The following is a 16,833-nucleotide window of genomic DNA, read 5'->3' as shown; positions in this document are numbered from 1 at the left end:
ACTTGGAATTAATATTTGTGTATGGGGCAATGTAGGGATCTGTTTTTCCCTATGTGGATAGCCAATTGTTCTAGCACTAGTTATTGAATCATTTCTGCACTGATTTGTAATACCGCCAATATCATATATCAAGTGTCTATACTTGTGAGGATCACTCTTGAGCTCTATGTTCTGCTCTATTTGCCTATTCATCCCTCTCAGTGCTATTAACTCCCTTGATTATGATATGTTTATAGTAAGTTTTGACATCCTGTAGGGAAAATATTTTCATGTCATCTCCTTTGTTTTTAATTTTTCTTGAATCTAACATTAAATTTTAGGATTGGCTTGTCAAATTTAACAAAAATCCCATTGGTATTTCGCCAGATATTGCATTGAATCTACAGATTAAATATTGTCTTTCAAATACACATAGTTAAATTCACCAATTTTTCATGAAAATTTCGTTTTCTCTATAAAAGTCTTGTACTTCTTTAGTTAAATTTATTCCCAGGTACCTTAGATAACTTTTTGCAATTGTGAGTTTTCACTTTTTCTACATCTCCTAATTAGTTATGACAAATTTGTAGGAAAAGTATTATTTTTTTTTGTATGTTGATTTATTTATCCACAAACTTTATGAAATCTCTTATTATTTCTAATTGTTTTAGAGTCTCGATTTTTTATTCCCATGTACATAATTACATGGTCTGAAAATAAAAACAGTTTTGCCTCCTCTTTTTTTAGCTCTTAGTTCTTTTTATCACTGTGTGCTGCTATGATCTCCAGTATAAATGATAAAAAGAAGTGGCTTTAAGGGAAGTGCTTCTAAAATTTCATTTTAAAGTGTAGCTTTTGCTGTAGGTTTTTGAGAGATATCCTGTATTAGTTTAAGGAAGTTCTCTTCTATTTCAATTGTATCAAAAGTTGTTGATTAAACATAAATGAGTATTGAATTTTATAAAATTTTGCATCTATTGAGATAATTGTATTTTTTCCCCTTTAGTGTGTTAATTTGGTATTGTGTTACATTTATAGTGTTTAGATATTGAACCTTCCTTGCATTCCTGAGATAAACCCAAATGATAAAGATATATAATTTATTTTATAATATAATTCAATTAACTACTAATTTATTCCATTTTAGCATATATTTTTAATGGCCTTAATGAGGTATAAGTGACATACAATAAATGCATGTTCAGAATATATAATTTTGGTAAGTTTGGCATATATGTGTACTCTTGAAACCATCACCACAACCAAGATAATGAAGATATCATCACCCCTCAAGTTACCTAGTGCCCTTTGTAATACCATCCTTCAAGCCTTCCTTAACCCCTCCTGTTGCCATTGATCTGCTAACCATTGATATGAGTTATGCCTTTATAGATTACTTTGCATTTCCTAGAAGCTTATATAAATGGAATCATGCAATGTGAACCCATTTTTGTTGCTGACTAATATTCCATTGTATGGATGAATTAGTCATTTATTTTTACATTTACTTTGTTATTCCTGTGATTTTCTCTTGTATATAGGATATAGTTGGATTTTTTAAATCCAGTTTAAAAGTTTCTTTATTTTAATAATTAATAAATTTATTTAATTTCTTTAGTAAGACAATTTTGTGTCTTCTGTTTTTCATAATTTTCCTTGGCTTATTTTTGTTTCCTTCCCTCTTTTAGATTGATAAAGTTTTCTAGATTCTTTTTCTTCCTCTGTTATTGCGGGGACTATGTTTTTAAAAAACACAGATAATGATGCATTTCTCTAACAGTGTCCAAAAGTATTCAGTTTTTCTTTCTCACACCTGATGCTTATTATTTTTAAACTATCCATTGTAAAAGTCTCTTTCTTGTTATGTTAAGAGTTTAAATTATAATAATGTCTTTAAAACACACAGAAGTCATTCCTTTTTAATTAAAGATTAAATATGTTGACTAATTTTTAAAATCAATTTTTTGTGCTTATAAATGTTTCTAGTATTACATCTTTCCTTCTGGGTTCACTTCTTTTCTTCCTGAAGGATATCATTTTATAGTTCTTTAATAATGATCTACAGGTAGTCAACTCTTAGTTTTTGTATGTCTAAGAGTATCTTTGCATGGCTTTTATTTTTGAGTATTAGTTTAGCTTGGTATTTTTTTCTAGGTAGATAGTCATTTACCCTCAGCACTTTTAAAGGGTTTTATTCCATCAACTTCTGGCATATACTGTTGCTAATAAGTTTGTTGTCAACATTCCATGTGATTTCTTGTCTTTTCTCTCTCTACCTAAAATTTATCACTAAATTTACCAAGGTTGGATTTATTTATACTGTCTAGTACTTGGAGTCTACTTTGGATCTGAGGAGTCATGGCTTTATTCAATTCTGAAAAATTTCCCACTATTATCCCTTCAAATTTCCTCCATTATATTCTTTTATAACATCAATATATAAATATTTTTGAGCCTCTTTTTTGTCTTTTAAATACTCTTTCAAATGTTTTGAATTTCTTTGTATTCTGGATTAATTCCTCAGTTCTTTCTTCCAATTCATTAATTTACTTCACTTGAGTGGAGTCTAGAGTTTATCCTGTTCATTATATATTTTATTTCAATTAATCTTTTCTCATTTCTATGATTCCAAATTGGTAATTTTTCATATTTCCCTGTTTTTTTTTCATTTATCTGTTTTTGTTTCATAATTTTGTTAAATGAAGATTATGCCTTTTCTTATGTCTCTATTTCTTTTTTATAGTCACTGTAATATTTTAATCAAATTGATTTCATTTGAAATAAATTTCTTTCCTAAAGCAAAAAAAAAAAAAAAAAAAAGGCTTTGTTGGTTCTCCTTCTTAGTATCTTATATATATATATTTTTGTTTGTTTGTTTGTTTTCCCTAGAGGGGCAGTATCATATATTTTTAAATATGTTCTGGAATTTTCTCTGGCCTCCAAATCAGAATCAGGTTTGACTCTGTGGTGATATTGGGGATAGCACAGATACGGTATCCAAGATAGCAGATGACTCAATTTACTTTCTAGGGATGAAAAGGCTGTATCTAGGGCCTTTTACCTTCTAGTTTGAAACTTAAAGTGATAGCCCAAGTTGAGGGTCACAGAGATTTTTTTCAGCTGCCTTTTTACAAGCCGGGCTCTGGGCAGCTCCCCAGGGAGCACTGTCCCTCTCTGCTATGACTCTCTCCACTCCCCACCATGGCCTGCTCCAGACCTAGAGCCAGCAAGTCTGGAGCTTCCGTCAGCCTTGTGCTTCTCCTCCCTTTGTGCTCTACTGAGATATTTATTAAGCATTTGAGTCCCACTCTCACTTGTTTCCTCTATAATATATTTATTGCTATGAGTTGAAAATAGAGATGGTGAGTCAAAGCATAAATGCACTGTGTCATGTTGTCTGGAATCTCCCCTCATTTAAGCTCCTCAAGCCTAATATCTTAAGCTGTAAAACAGAGATAATAATATGGGCTTCACAGAGACTTTAAGTGGATAAATGAGTGAATATATTTATGACTAACATAATGTCTGGTAATAATAAATGATAGTGCTATTATTAATAAAAATTTATTGCCAAAACTGGAGATGAAGTTAAGTATTTTGCCTAAGATAATAAAGTTAGGAAGTGTTTTGAATGGGATTTGAACTAGGTTTGTCTGACCCCAGGGTCCATGCAGTTATTTTACATACTATTCTATAAAGCTGTTAATAAAAGGAAGCCAATTAAAAGAAGCTGATTTTTCATATGTTAAAAAATATGTATGTAAACTGGGTTAAAGAAAAATGCTAACTGGCTAACTTTAGGACATACATTAATAAGGGTTGTTCTGGATTGCTAATGCTGTCATTAAGCAAAACACCAGAAATGCATTGGCTTTTATAAAGTGGGTGTTATTTTGTTACAAAGTTACAGTCCTAAGGCCATAAAAGTGTCCAAACTAAGGCATCAGCAATAGGGTACCTTCACTGAAGAATGGCCAGTGGTGTCTGGAATACCTCTATTTGCTGTGAAGGCACGTGGCTGGTGTCTTCCTTTGCTCCCAGGTTGTGTTTCAAAATGGTGTTCTCAAAAATGTTGCTCTTGAGGCATTTTGTCTTCTCCTAGTTTCTCCGGAGCAAACTCTGGGCTAGCATCTCCTAAGCATCAGCAAAAGTCTGTTGTCAATGGCCATCTCCAAAATGTCTCTCTCAGCTGCAGCAGTCTAGGTCTGTGATGGGTCTTTTTAAAGGATCCAGTAAACTAATCAAGACCTATGCTGAATAGTAATCTAAAGTATCACCTACAGTTGGGTGAGTCACATCTCCATGGAAAAAACCTAATCCAAATATCCCAAATATCCAAATATCCCACAAGATTGGATTAAAATATCATGGCTTTCCTTTGTGGGGGACATAATATATCCAAACCGGTACAGAGGATTATGGCTAAAAACAGATAATAAATTTTTAAAGCATAATAAATTAGGGATTTTTCATCTTACAAAAGATTTTTGATCAAAAGATTACTTTTAAATGTCCAGTGTTCCTAGTGAATATAATGTGATTCTATTTACCAAATTTAATAATAAAAGAGTGTCCTTTAAATGCAGTAAGGAAAATTTTATACTGTTTGAAAATGGCATGAATTTTCTTTTAGCATTTTAAATGAATTGTTATTCGAAATCACAAATTAACTTGAAAGCAAATAGAATTATTGCATATTAGAGCTGGAAGTAATGTTAGAGTCCCAAATTTTCATTTCACTTATAATCCAAAACTGAGGCCTAGAGAATTAGGTAACTTGCCCAAGTTCAAATGGTTTAATTACTATTAATTACTAACCATATTTCTCAGCCCGGAGGCTTTTCTAAAACAACATAAGATACATCCACTTGAAAGTATCTCAGAATGGAGGTGCATGATAAACATGAAATAAAACTGTCTTTATCCATCAGGGGGAGCCAGGCTCAGTAGGGCTCCCTGGGCAGCCAGGAGCACCAGGAGAAGATGGAGCTGCTGGGAAGAAGGTAACACTATGTTTTTCATGTTACTGGACTGAAAACAATTGAGCCAAGCTGATATCTTGGTTCTTCAGAAGCTCCAATTAAATCATCCACACCAAACTTTGTCTCTTTATGGAAAAAAACAATCCTACAATTCTAAATTTCTCTTTTAGTTTACCCCAGATCGAAAGAGCACCAATTCTAAGGCTGAAGTAGTGTCCCAGGCCCTCTGCCTTCTCTCTGGTGTTTGGCCAAGGTGTTCTCCAGTGATCTGGTTCCTTCAGGATTTCTAGAAAGCACTTTAATTTAAACTTGGAGAAAAACACTTTTCCCCCCAAAAGGAGAGCCTATAAATGGATTCAGGAAGTAAGACCATTGTAATGATTTCCTGAGTATTTTGAGTTGACATTTGAAATACTCATTTTTCAATATAGGTAGTGAAAAACAGCACCTGGAAAGGCTGAAGGTCTTTCCTGTTAAAAGAAAAAAAGAAAGAAATACAACAAACATGAATGAAGAGCCAAAGAAAAGTGTGCTTATTGCTTTAGAAATTGGCAAAGAAATTGGACTAGCTCAGGCTTTTTCATATTTCAGCTGCTCTGAGTGAAACTGGAGTTGATGTTAATTAATCCACATTGGTAAACTTCCAAATTAATTTTAACACTAGAGTGAAGGTGTCATCTTTTTTTGTAGAGTCTCAGTACAATCCACTGGCAAGCAGAGGGGACAATGTGGATTTATACATGCTCTCTCAGGAGGGTCAGCTAAGACATCGCTTTCATTTCCTTTAGGGAGAAGCAGGACTTCCAGGGACAAGAGGCATAGAAGGACCACCTGGAAAAGGACTACCTGGCCCCAAGGTATGGAATTGACAGAGCACTGGGGAAAGCAGCCTCCCTTTGTTCTGATCTTGATACTAAGGAGCCAACTTCCAAGAAATTTGTTATCCTTCTGTCAAATGTGTTTATATCTGGCTTAAAATTCTGGATGCTAGCTTGTGAGCTTTTGGAAGACAGCAAGACTGTATTATTTATTTTTTATTTTTCTAAAATCTGTCATACTACTTGGCATATAGGAAGAGTTCAACACATATTTTTTAATAAACGGTCAGACTAACATTTAAAAGATGCATTATTGAGATTTGAAAGTCCATAAATTTGTTCTAATATTTATAGAATCTCATGCAATAATAAGAAATATCCCCTCTTTAAATGGCAGTTTCACTTCCACAATTTGGCATAAAGTTACTTTACACACTGTAGAAGTGCTAGTTGAAAAACATCTTCATACGTCAAGATGAGAAAATCTAAATTTATCAATAAGACCAAAAACGATATGACCTATCTAGTGACAGGATGCCTCTAAGGTGCCAGAAATTCCTGCAGTTGTTATGTGTAACAGTCTATGACCATATAAACATTCTGCTGGATTATATATGAGTAAAATAAAAAATCTGTATACTCGTTAGTGTTCCATTTATAATTCTATTAAAATAAAATTGATAGCTTAAAAAGTTTGTGTCTTGTGAAAGTATTGACTAATTGAGTCCTTATCTTAAATGTGAGAATATGAAAATTAATATGTATTTGTAGAATTTTAAACATTTTTATTTATTGATTGACCGTACCATGGGGCTCTTTTTTGAGGGGTTGGGGGTAGGGAACAGCTTTCTAATATCTTGTGAAATATTCTTTTAGAAATTCTGGCCTATTAACAGGAGAATTAGTGTTTTCTAGAATATGCTTTTGGAAAATAGACTCTTGGCAGTAATAATTGAAGTTGTGAGAATGAATGACATCTCAAATAGAGAACTGAGGTCCAGGTCCACAGTTGTGAGCCAGCCAGAGAAAGAACATTCAGAAGAGTATGAAGATAAAGAAAATAGTGTTATGTTAGGGAAACCAAGGATGAAAAGTTTCAAGATGAAAGCGATGGTGTCAAATGGCACTGATGGAGCAAGGAGAATGTGCATTAGCAAGAGAGGCCACTGGATTTGTAGCTTTCAAGTAATTTGTGGCTTATGGAAGGCTATTAGAGAAGAGTGGCAGGAATATGCTATGTAGCCCAGACATGTCAAGATTCAGTGTTGGCACTTTATTATATTTATTATATTTATTTGAGTTCCTGTTGTGTTCTGGAGTGACTTAGGTCAATACATTAAATCTGGTAGTGAATGGAAGAAAAATAGTTGTGATTGGGTTTTGTCTTTATTGGCAAATGATGACAAATTAAGTAATAGTTGGACATTCAATTGTTATTGTTACAATCTATGTCACTACTCCATTAGCATAGACCATAAGGAGTTAATTACATTTCTGTAGATATGGAAACCCTGTAGGTGGAAGCCCCAAGGAATTACTTCTTTGATAAGCTGAGCACATACCTGGATATGGTGACTTGCATTTGAGCCCTAGTTAAGGATAGTTTTGTGATGCTGTCAGACTTCTGTTTGAAGGTGATAAAATTACTTCTTTTGGGGGGAGCATTGCCATATACAGCCATGCTGGAGAGCAGCCTGGAGGCAGTTTCTAGCTCTGCCCCAGGTTAATGCTCGGGCTTTCTACTAATGGAATTATTGGCTCCTTTAGGGGAGAAAACTAGACTCCCTACAGAGGAAAAAATGTGGCTGGATTTGGAAAATGTCTTATTTTATGCTTTAAAACTGAAGTAGCATGAAAGCTGAAGAGCAACATGAAAAAGCACAAGATAGCTCTCTTTTCTGAAACTTGTGAATGCCTCAAAACCATCTGTTAATAGACACAGGATGCAAAAGAACTGCAAATTCAAATAAAAATTCCCAAAGAAAGACACCTTATTTAGATTTAAAAAGTAGGGACATCACACTTAATAAATGAGGAAGCCAGAGACTGAACCTGAACAATTCTGAAGTTATGCAATCTACTCAAGAACACTGACACACACTGTACCACTGAGGTGTGCTTGGGGAGCTTCATTTTACAATTGGCTTTGATACTGGTTGTTATTAGGTTAGAGAGGGTCAGTTAACACAACATTTATATTTTTTATAATTATTTTGTCAGGGTGATGAAGGACAGAAAGGGAGCAAAGGAAATCAAGGACAGAGGGGATTTCCGGGGCCTGAAGGGCCAAAGGTATGTTTCTTATATTCTCATTTATGATTTGGGGATATTGTAATTGTGTCTGGTTTTAATAGAATATCAGATTCCACTGCTAATATGATTCCTTTGTTTCTTTCCCAACAAATAAAAAATAAATAAAAAAAAAGAACCCGAAATAAAAAAGCCTTTAAAAAACACACTATCCCCAGACAATAATAGAGTTGAATAAAGAGATTGCATAAACTATGTAACTTTCATAGGAATATTTATGCTTATAGAGAGACTCTGTATGTCAGTCTCCTCTATTAACAACTAAATATTCAGAAGTTGGTCTGTTACATTCAGAACCTCTCAGAGCCTGTCACTTCAATCATAAAGAGAAGATAATGCTATTACCTAATTCACAGGCTTGTTTTGAAGACTAAAAGCGTTAATAAGGCACTTAGCACACTTCCTGGCACATAGTAAGTGTTCAATACATGGAGGTTTTTCAGAAAGAAAAAATCAGTACTGTGAACTCGAAAGTAGGGTATATGTGTCCTGATAAACTGCCAAGAGCATAATTACTGGCAAGTGATTAAGTATGTGTCCATATTTAGCAGGAGACAATATTGAGGTCATTTGGATATGTCAGGAAACAGAAACTACAAACCTAAGAGAATTCATGCTTCTTGGAAGATGCTTGGAAGAAAGAGATAAGGTATATGTTTAAGGACCAGATTATTAAAGAACAAATTTTTAAAATGGTACCTGCAAGATAAGAGCAGGTACAAAAGAAAGCATCACCCATGGACAAGTGACTCTTAAACTTCAATCTATTAGTATCAGCTGAAGCGTGTTAAAAATCCAGGTGTCTTGGCTCCATCCCCAGAGATCTTGATTCAATAGGGGTTTGGGATTGGTGCAGGAGGTGTCCCAGGAATCTATATTTTTTAATACATGCCCTCTGATGCAGGTAGTGCAATGAGCATGTTATGAGGAGTGTTGCTACATAACAAACAAATTGTATTAATACTAATACAGTGATTCTTTTCGTTATTCAAAGTAAATATTTTTCTGTGTTTTGAAATAAAGCCTTTTGGCTAGATGAAGAATTGCCTTATTTTAAAGCACAATCACTCCCCTAATACAGGGTCTTTAAGAAAATTGTATTCTTTTGATATTACTTTTTATATTTCAAAAGAAATCAGCTTCTTTTTAAAAATAGAAGTAGGACAGATTAAATCTAAAACTATAATTTTGCTTAACCCCTGGTTTTAGTGAAGAATTTTAACAGGTTAATGTTTTACCATAAGATTGAATAATGTGGTTCATTCTGTTGCCAGGATCTTGGCTGTGTCATGTACCATTGCCTTATAGGTTTGGATTTAAGGATTGGCACGTGCAGGCATTGCATGAACTGGGCCCCAGTAGGCAGGGCAGGCAGCCTCTGGGCCGTTTTAGGTAAGCAGCACCGTGGGAGCCTGGGCTCTGAAGAGTGGTATAGCTCCAGCAGCAGACATTATGGGTCATTACTGGTGAGTCTAATTGAAGGGGTCCATCCCAGAGGATTCAGGCAGACCCATGAGACAGAGGGTTATACTATTGAGTTGTCAGAGGTCAGAGGTCCTGGGTCAGGCAAAGGCGGAATTAGTCAGTCATCTGTGATCCTAGAGGGTCAGGTTGAAACAGCCTAGAAATAATTCATTCTCTAGGGCAGGGGTCAACAATTTTTTTTTTTTTTTTTTTTGTAAAGTGCCTGATATTAAATAGTTTAGGCTTTAAGATGTTTTGGGGGAGCCAAGAGACAAAATTGAGAATACTTAATCATTTAAAAATATAAAAACCATTCTTAGCCCAAAGGCTGTACAAAACTTGATGGCAGGCCAAATTTGGCCTGCAGGCAGTAGTTTGCTGACCTCAACTCTAGAGCAGTTGTTTCCAAACTGACTGCAAACCTCTGTCAGCAAAAATTTTTAAATCACACTCTAATATACATTGGTCTGTTTCTTTATTTCTAATTGTAGTTTTCATGCATATACTATTATACAATATGTATGTTATAGAATTTACATAAATAATTGAAAGTTTAAAGGATGTGATAAAATATATAAAGTCCTAATATCTTCTTCTAATATCTAGGTATTTAATTTAGATATTCTTCTAATATCTTAAAAGGATCATTTTGAGCACCTCATGGGGTGTTGTGTGCCCTGTTATGATGATAATTGCTTTGGAATAGTGCTTTTCAAAGTATGGCCCTGGTGCTTATATAAGAATCAGCAGGAGTATGTCATAAAAATTCATATGCCTCAGACAGCCCCTAGAAGTACTGAATCAGAATCTCTGGAGTGACAACCCATCTACTCTGCATTATACCAAATTTCTGTAATGATTCCTCTACTCCCTAAAATTTAAGACTCACTGGACTAGATCCAGGTGGGATAGGGGAATTGCCATGTTGCTCCGAATCGATTTTATTGAGACTCAATATTGAGATGCTATATAGTTTCCAAGAGCTGCTGTAACAAAGTACCACAAACAGGGTGGCTTAAAACAACAGAATTTATTCTCTCACAGTTCTGGAGGAGAAGTCAGCATCAGTGGGTTGACAGGGCCATGTTCTCTCTGAAGCCTCTAGGGGACAATCCTTCTTGCCTCTTCCAGCTTCTGGTGACCTCAGGTGTTCCTCGGCTGTGGCAGCATCACTTTAATCTCTGCTTCTGTCTTCGCATGGCTTCTCCCCGTGTCTCTCTGTCTCCCTATCTCCAAATCTCCCTCTCCTTATAAGGACACCAGTCATTGGATTTAGGGCCCACCCTAATCCAACATGACCTCATCTAAACTTGGTTACATTTCCAAATAAAGTTGCATTCACAGGTTCCAGGGGTTAGAACTTCATACCTTTTTGGGAGCACAGAACTACAACAGATTAAAAAATGGAAAAATGTTTTAATTTTTCTCTTCACAGTTTCATTTCTTACCACAAACTCTCTATTTCTAAAAAAACAAGGATGTCAGAATACAATGGGAGACTGATAAAAAATGAGCCATTAAAATAAAACAATAATGAGTTGTGAACTTCAAGGTAGAAGTTGAACAATGCTTACTGTTCCAGTTTACTAATGCTGCCATTTTGCAAAACACCAGAAATTGATTGACTTTTATAAAGGGGGTTTATTTGGTTACAAAGTTACAGTCTGAAGGCTGTAAAGTGTCCAAGGTAAGGCATTCAACAATGGCGTCCGGAAAACCTCTGCTAGCTGGAAAGGTATGTGGCTGGTGTCTACTTGCTCCCAGATTGCATTTCAAAATGACATTTTCCAAAATATCAGCTTTCAATGGCCATCTTCAAAATGCAGCAAGCAGTGAGCTCCTTTAGTCTGAGCTTTTTATATGGCTCCAGTGATTTAATTCAGACCCACCCTGAATGGGTGGGATAACATCTACATGGAAATTATCCAATAAAGGTCTTGTCCACAGTTGATTGAGTCACATCTCCATGGAAACACTCAATCAATAGGTTCCAACCTAACCAACACTAATACGTCTGCTCCCACAAGACTATGTCAAAGAACATGGCATTTTGGGGGACATAATACATCCAAACCAGCACACATACTTACCATGTTATCCAAAAGCTTATGTTGAAGATAATTATTGTAATTAAACAAAAAATTTCTTTCTGAGCTTCCTGGTGGACAACACAAAAGGAAGCATCATGAATTGAATTTTTATTAGCTGATAAAAGGAGGTACAAGAGATATAAATTTCCTAACACTCAGAAATTAATTGAATGTATTTATTTAAAGGCTCTGAAATCTTAATGGTCAATAACATTAGCTGTGGTTTGACAAAGGTGATCAAATATTTTCACATTGGTCTTAGAAAGAGACAAAGGTTGTGAAATCATTTTAAAATGCTGCGAAGAGGGGACTCGGGCAAGATGGCGGCATAGAGAGGAGTGGAAGCTAAGTAGTCCCCCTGGAACAACTACAAAAAACCAGAAACAACTAGTAAATAATCCAGAATAACTGCGGGGGGACAAACGAGACCATCCATTCATCATACACCAACCTGAATTGGGAGGAATGCCTGAGAACACAGCATAAAATCTGTAAGTAAAACCTGTGGAACCAGGTCGGGAGACCCCCTCCCCCATAGCCCGAGCTGCAGAGCTGCGTGGTGCCACAGAGAAGCTCTCTCCCAGCAAGCGAATACAGCTCAGCTGAGCTCCAACTGGGGTTTTAAGTAGCGAGTGTGAACTGCTCACTACAGGTACGCAGCCCCAAAAAACAGACAGAGGCTTTGGGTGACGACTGACCTGGGAGAGCCGGAGGGTCGCCTTGGACTGGGTCTGAAGGGGACTATCTGTTTCTTTTTTGGCTCAGTGGAGAAAGCCCCAGTCATTTTCAGTTTCCAGGGTTGTGACTGTGGGAAGGGTGGAAACACCACAAGCAGAGAGCGAGACCATTGAAATGTTAATGACCTCCACCTGAGGGGTCTGTCTTCTCTAGGAGGAAAGGGGTGGGGCCCTTTCCATTCAGAACCAGACCCCAGAGCCTGGGAGAACACAGCCATGCCTCCTCACACCAGTCAAGAATTATAGGCTAACAGGCGTCACCTGCTGGGCAGAAAAGCACAGTGACCTGAGGCATCAAAGGGTGGAGCAATTTTCTAAGACACACCCGCAGGGAAACCAGATACTGAATATTTCTTCCCTCTGGGACCTGAGCCTGTTCTGGTCTGGGAAAACCTGATTTGGATAACCAAGGAAACCATGCCTAGACAACAGAAAATTACAACCTACACTAAGAAAAACAAAGTTATGGCCCAGTCAAAGGAACAAACGTACACTTCAACTGAGATACAGGAATTTAAACAACTAATGCTAAACCAAATCAAAAAGTTTAGAGAAGATATTGCAAAAGAGATAGAGGCTGTAAAGGAAGTACTAGACATGTATACAGCAGAAATCAAAAGTTCAAAAAACCTACTAGTAGAATCTATGGAAATGAAAGGCACAACACAAGAGATGAAAGACACAATGGAAACATACAACAGCAGATCTCAAGAGGCAAAAGAAAACACTCAGGAACTGGAGAACAAAACACCTGAAAGCCTACACGCAAAGGAGCAGATGGAGAAAAGAATGAAAAAATATGAGCAGCGTCTCCGGGAACTCAAGGATGAAACAAAGTACAATAATGTACGTATCATTGGTGTCCCAGAAGGAGAAGAGAAGGGAAAGGGGGCAGAAGCAATAATAGAGGAAATAATTAATGAAAATTTCCCATCTCTTATGAAAGACATAAAATTACAGATCCAAGAAGCGCAGCGTACTCCAAACAGAAGAGATATGAATAGGCCTACGCCAAGACACTTAATAATCAGATTATCAAATGTCAAAGACAAAGAGAGAATCCTGAAAGCAGCAAGAGAAAAGCAATCCATTACATACAAAGGAAGCTTAATAAGACTATGTGCGGATCTCTCAGCAGAAACCATGGAGGCAAGAAGGAAGTGTTGTGATATATTTAAGATACTGAAAGAGAAAAACCACCAACCAAGAATCCTGTATCCAGCAAAGCTGTCCTTCAAATATGAGGGAGAGCTCAAAATATTTTCTGACAAACAGACAATGAGAGACTTTGTGAACAAGACACCTGCCCTACAGGAAATACTAAAGGGAGCACTACAGGGTGATAGAAGACAGGAGTGTGTGGTTTGGAACACAATTTTGGGAGATGGTAGCACAACAATGTAAGTACACTGAACAAAGGTAACTATGAATACGGTTGAGAGAGGAAGATGGGGAGCATGTGAGACACCACAAGAAAGGAGGAAAGATAACGACTGGGACTGTGTAACTTGGTGAAATCTAGAGTATTCAACAATTGTGATAAAATGTACAAATATGTTCTTTTACGAGGGAGAGCAAGCAAATGTCAACCTTGCAAGGTGTTAAAAATGGGGAGACATTGGGGGAGGGATGCGATCAGCATAAACTAGAGACTGTAACTAATAGAATCATTGTATTATGCTTCCTTTAATGTGACAAAGGTGATATACCAAGGTGAATGCAGATAAGAGGGGGGGATAGGGGAGGCATGTTAGACACTTGACATTGGTGGTATTGTCTGATTCTTTATTCTACTTTGATTTAAGGTTATTTTTCCTTTTGCTGCTTCCTAGCTGTCATTTTTTTGTTTCCTCTTTCTTTGGCCTCTCTACCTTCTATGACTCTCCCTCCTGCCTTGTGGAAGGAATGTAGATGCTCTTGCTTAGTATGAGCAGAATGTTCAATTAGGATGAACTTAAAATGTTTGGAAATGAACAGGGGTGTTGGTAGCAAGATGTGAGAATAACTAACAGTGCCGAATGGTGTGTGAATGAGGTGGAAAGGGGAAGCTCAGAGTCATTTATGTCACCAGAAGGAAAGTTGGAGGTCAAAAGATGGAAATGTATAAAACTGAATCCTATGGTGGGCAATGTCCATGATCAACTGTACAAATACTAGAAATCACTTCATGAACCAGAACAAATGTATGACAATACAATTAGAAGTTAATAATAGAGGGGCATATAGGGAAGAACTATGTATCTATTACAAACTATATACTACAGTTAGTAGTATTTCAACATTTTTTCATAAACAGTAACAAATGTACTATATCAATACTAGGAGTCAACAATTGAGGGGGGTTGGTTAGGGATAGGGGAGGTTTAGAGTTTCCTTTTCTTTTTTTCTCTTTTCATCTTTCACTTTATTTCTTGTCTGGAGTAATGAAAAGTTTCTAAAAATTGAACAAAAATTAAGTGTGATGGATGCACAGATGTATGAGGGTACCCAGGGGCAAGTGATTGTACACTTTGGATCTTTGGATAATTGTATGGTATCTGAACAATCTCAATAAAAATGAAAAAAAAAAAAAAAAAACCTATTTCCAATCAAAAAAAAAAAAAAAAAATGCTGCGAAGACATTTCTGTGGTTTTCCTAATATAGTCCCCATATATGATTTCTCTGCTTGAAATGTATGAGTATTTTGCTCTTTTTTGTAGGGTGAGCAGGGCATTATTGGACCTTTTGGAATGCCTGGAGCATCAATTCCTGGACCACCTGGGACAAAGGTATGCATTTTTGGAAATAATTTTTTCTTTTACTTGAATGAAAAGACATTTGACATTTGGAGGAAAAAAATATCTTTCATGATCAGGGAATTAGAATTTTAGTTTGGGAAGAGCTCCAAGGAATTATCTAGTTCAACCTTGATATTTTACAGATAAGTAAACTATAGTCCAGTGGCAAAATCAGAACTAGAAACCAGCTCTTTTGCTCCTTGGCTAGTGCTATTGCTTCACCCTGCACTATCTCCACCAAATCCTAGGTCTTAAAGCAGGTAAGAGTTTATTGTTCTTATTTAGAAAAATCTGCTAGTATTTATAATCAGGAAGTCTGGCAGAAAAGAAGTGCATTCAGATTTATAGAGCATCCCATGCCATTCTAAGTAAGTCTAAATATTGGAGTCTGGAGAGCCCCTTATTGCAGTGGACTTTCTAGAAACAGCTGTAGTAGTCTTTACTGACAGGTTTTATTTACTTAGGATTTTAAATTCCTCTCAAATATATTAGAAGAATGTGCTGTGTCAAGGTCTGAGACTGATAGATTAAGCTCTCCAAATCAGCCAATCTCCTTTATGCTCTGCGCCTTGATGGTTTCTCATGCAATCTATAGCCAGAAACTGTGAATGTTGTTTGAAATGTACAGGGAGATAGAGGAGGACCTGGGATGCCTGGATTTAAAGGAGAACCTGGAATTTCTATTCGAGGACCAAAGGTAGGCTTTATTCATGTTCTTTTTCTTGTTCTGTATGTGAGAGAAGTGAAGGTAGATTTGATGCCTAATAAGTTGACGATTGTTCTACTTGCAAAGTTTTTACATTGATGAACTCAAATGTAAGAATACAGCTATTCTCTTTTTAAAAAATCAGAGTATTTATTTTTCATAAATGTAGGGACAGTAAGTCCTACAGTTAAACATTTACTGATTAAACGATAGTTTGAAAATGCTCTTTTTGTAATGTCTGTGATATAAGGGATTATATGGTCTCTAGCTTCTTTCATTTACTTAATATCTGGCATATCTGTGCAAAACAGTGCAAAACATTGTCCCAAAAGTTTGTGCTTGGAAGCTTTATTGAATCAAATTTCTCCTGCTTTGGTTATCCATGCTTCCGAGTTATTTTAAATATAAATGCAAATTATAATAGGAGAAAACACCTTTAAGTAATCATGTCTATTTTTCAATGGCAATGAAGCACCATTCTTCTCTTCAAAGAAAACTCAGCATCTTAGCAAAATTTAACTGTCCTAAGTGTCAACATGCACATCTGTTTACGAGAACAGTCTTGAAGGCCCCATAAGCAGCCCTTACTAAATTAACAACATGTTGTTATGTAGCTTTGAAACTAGCTAATGTGCTTTCCTAAAAAACAGTCTCTTCTAGATGAAAGGGTTCAGGTACTTACATCAGTGATTTTCAGACTTAGAAAAAGAAAACTTGGAACCATCTTTTAGGTGAAATGTAATGCAAAGCCTATTATGTAAAACTGATAGAAGTTGGAGTGGTTCTTGTTGAAGGGAGAGGGAGGCTCCCAGGCCTCTGCTGCTCTCCACTGCTTGAACAGGCCTTCCCCCAGGGTGACAGCGTCCTGGTTTGTCTAGGACTCAGGGGATTCCCACGACCTGGGACTTACAGGTCCAAAACTGGGACGAGTTGGTCACCCAACCCCCAGACCATGAGGCACATGCAAAC

General features: G+C 36.4%; 1 protein-coding gene across 2 annotated transcripts in view; it reads left to right on the top strand.

The window, feature by feature from the left end:
* COL28A1 (collagen type XXVIII alpha 1 chain) overlaps positions 1-16,833 on the top strand; it is a 228,999-nt gene that overhangs the window by 126,716 nt on the left and 85,450 nt on the right. For both annotated transcript variants that reach the window (XM_037836765.1, XM_037836764.1), the window contains exons 19-23: positions 4,911-4,982; positions 5,750-5,818; positions 8,000-8,071; positions 15,081-15,149; positions 15,787-15,855. In XM_037836765.1, the coding sequence (XP_037692693.1) occupies positions 4,911-4,982; positions 5,750-5,818; positions 8,000-8,071; positions 15,081-15,149; positions 15,787-15,855 (351 nt within the window). The remainder of the gene's footprint in view (positions 1-4,910; positions 4,983-5,749; positions 5,819-7,999; positions 8,072-15,080; positions 15,150-15,786; positions 15,856-16,833) is intronic.

This window comes from Choloepus didactylus, chromosome 5 (genome assembly GCF_015220235.1).
Source record: "Choloepus didactylus isolate mChoDid1 chromosome 5, mChoDid1.pri, whole genome shotgun sequence".
Classification (NCBI taxonomy): domain Eukaryota; kingdom Metazoa; phylum Chordata; class Mammalia; order Pilosa; family Megalonychidae; genus Choloepus; species Choloepus didactylus.
Note: the sequence above shows the minus strand (reverse complement) of the source record. Positions and strands in the feature narration are given on the sequence as shown.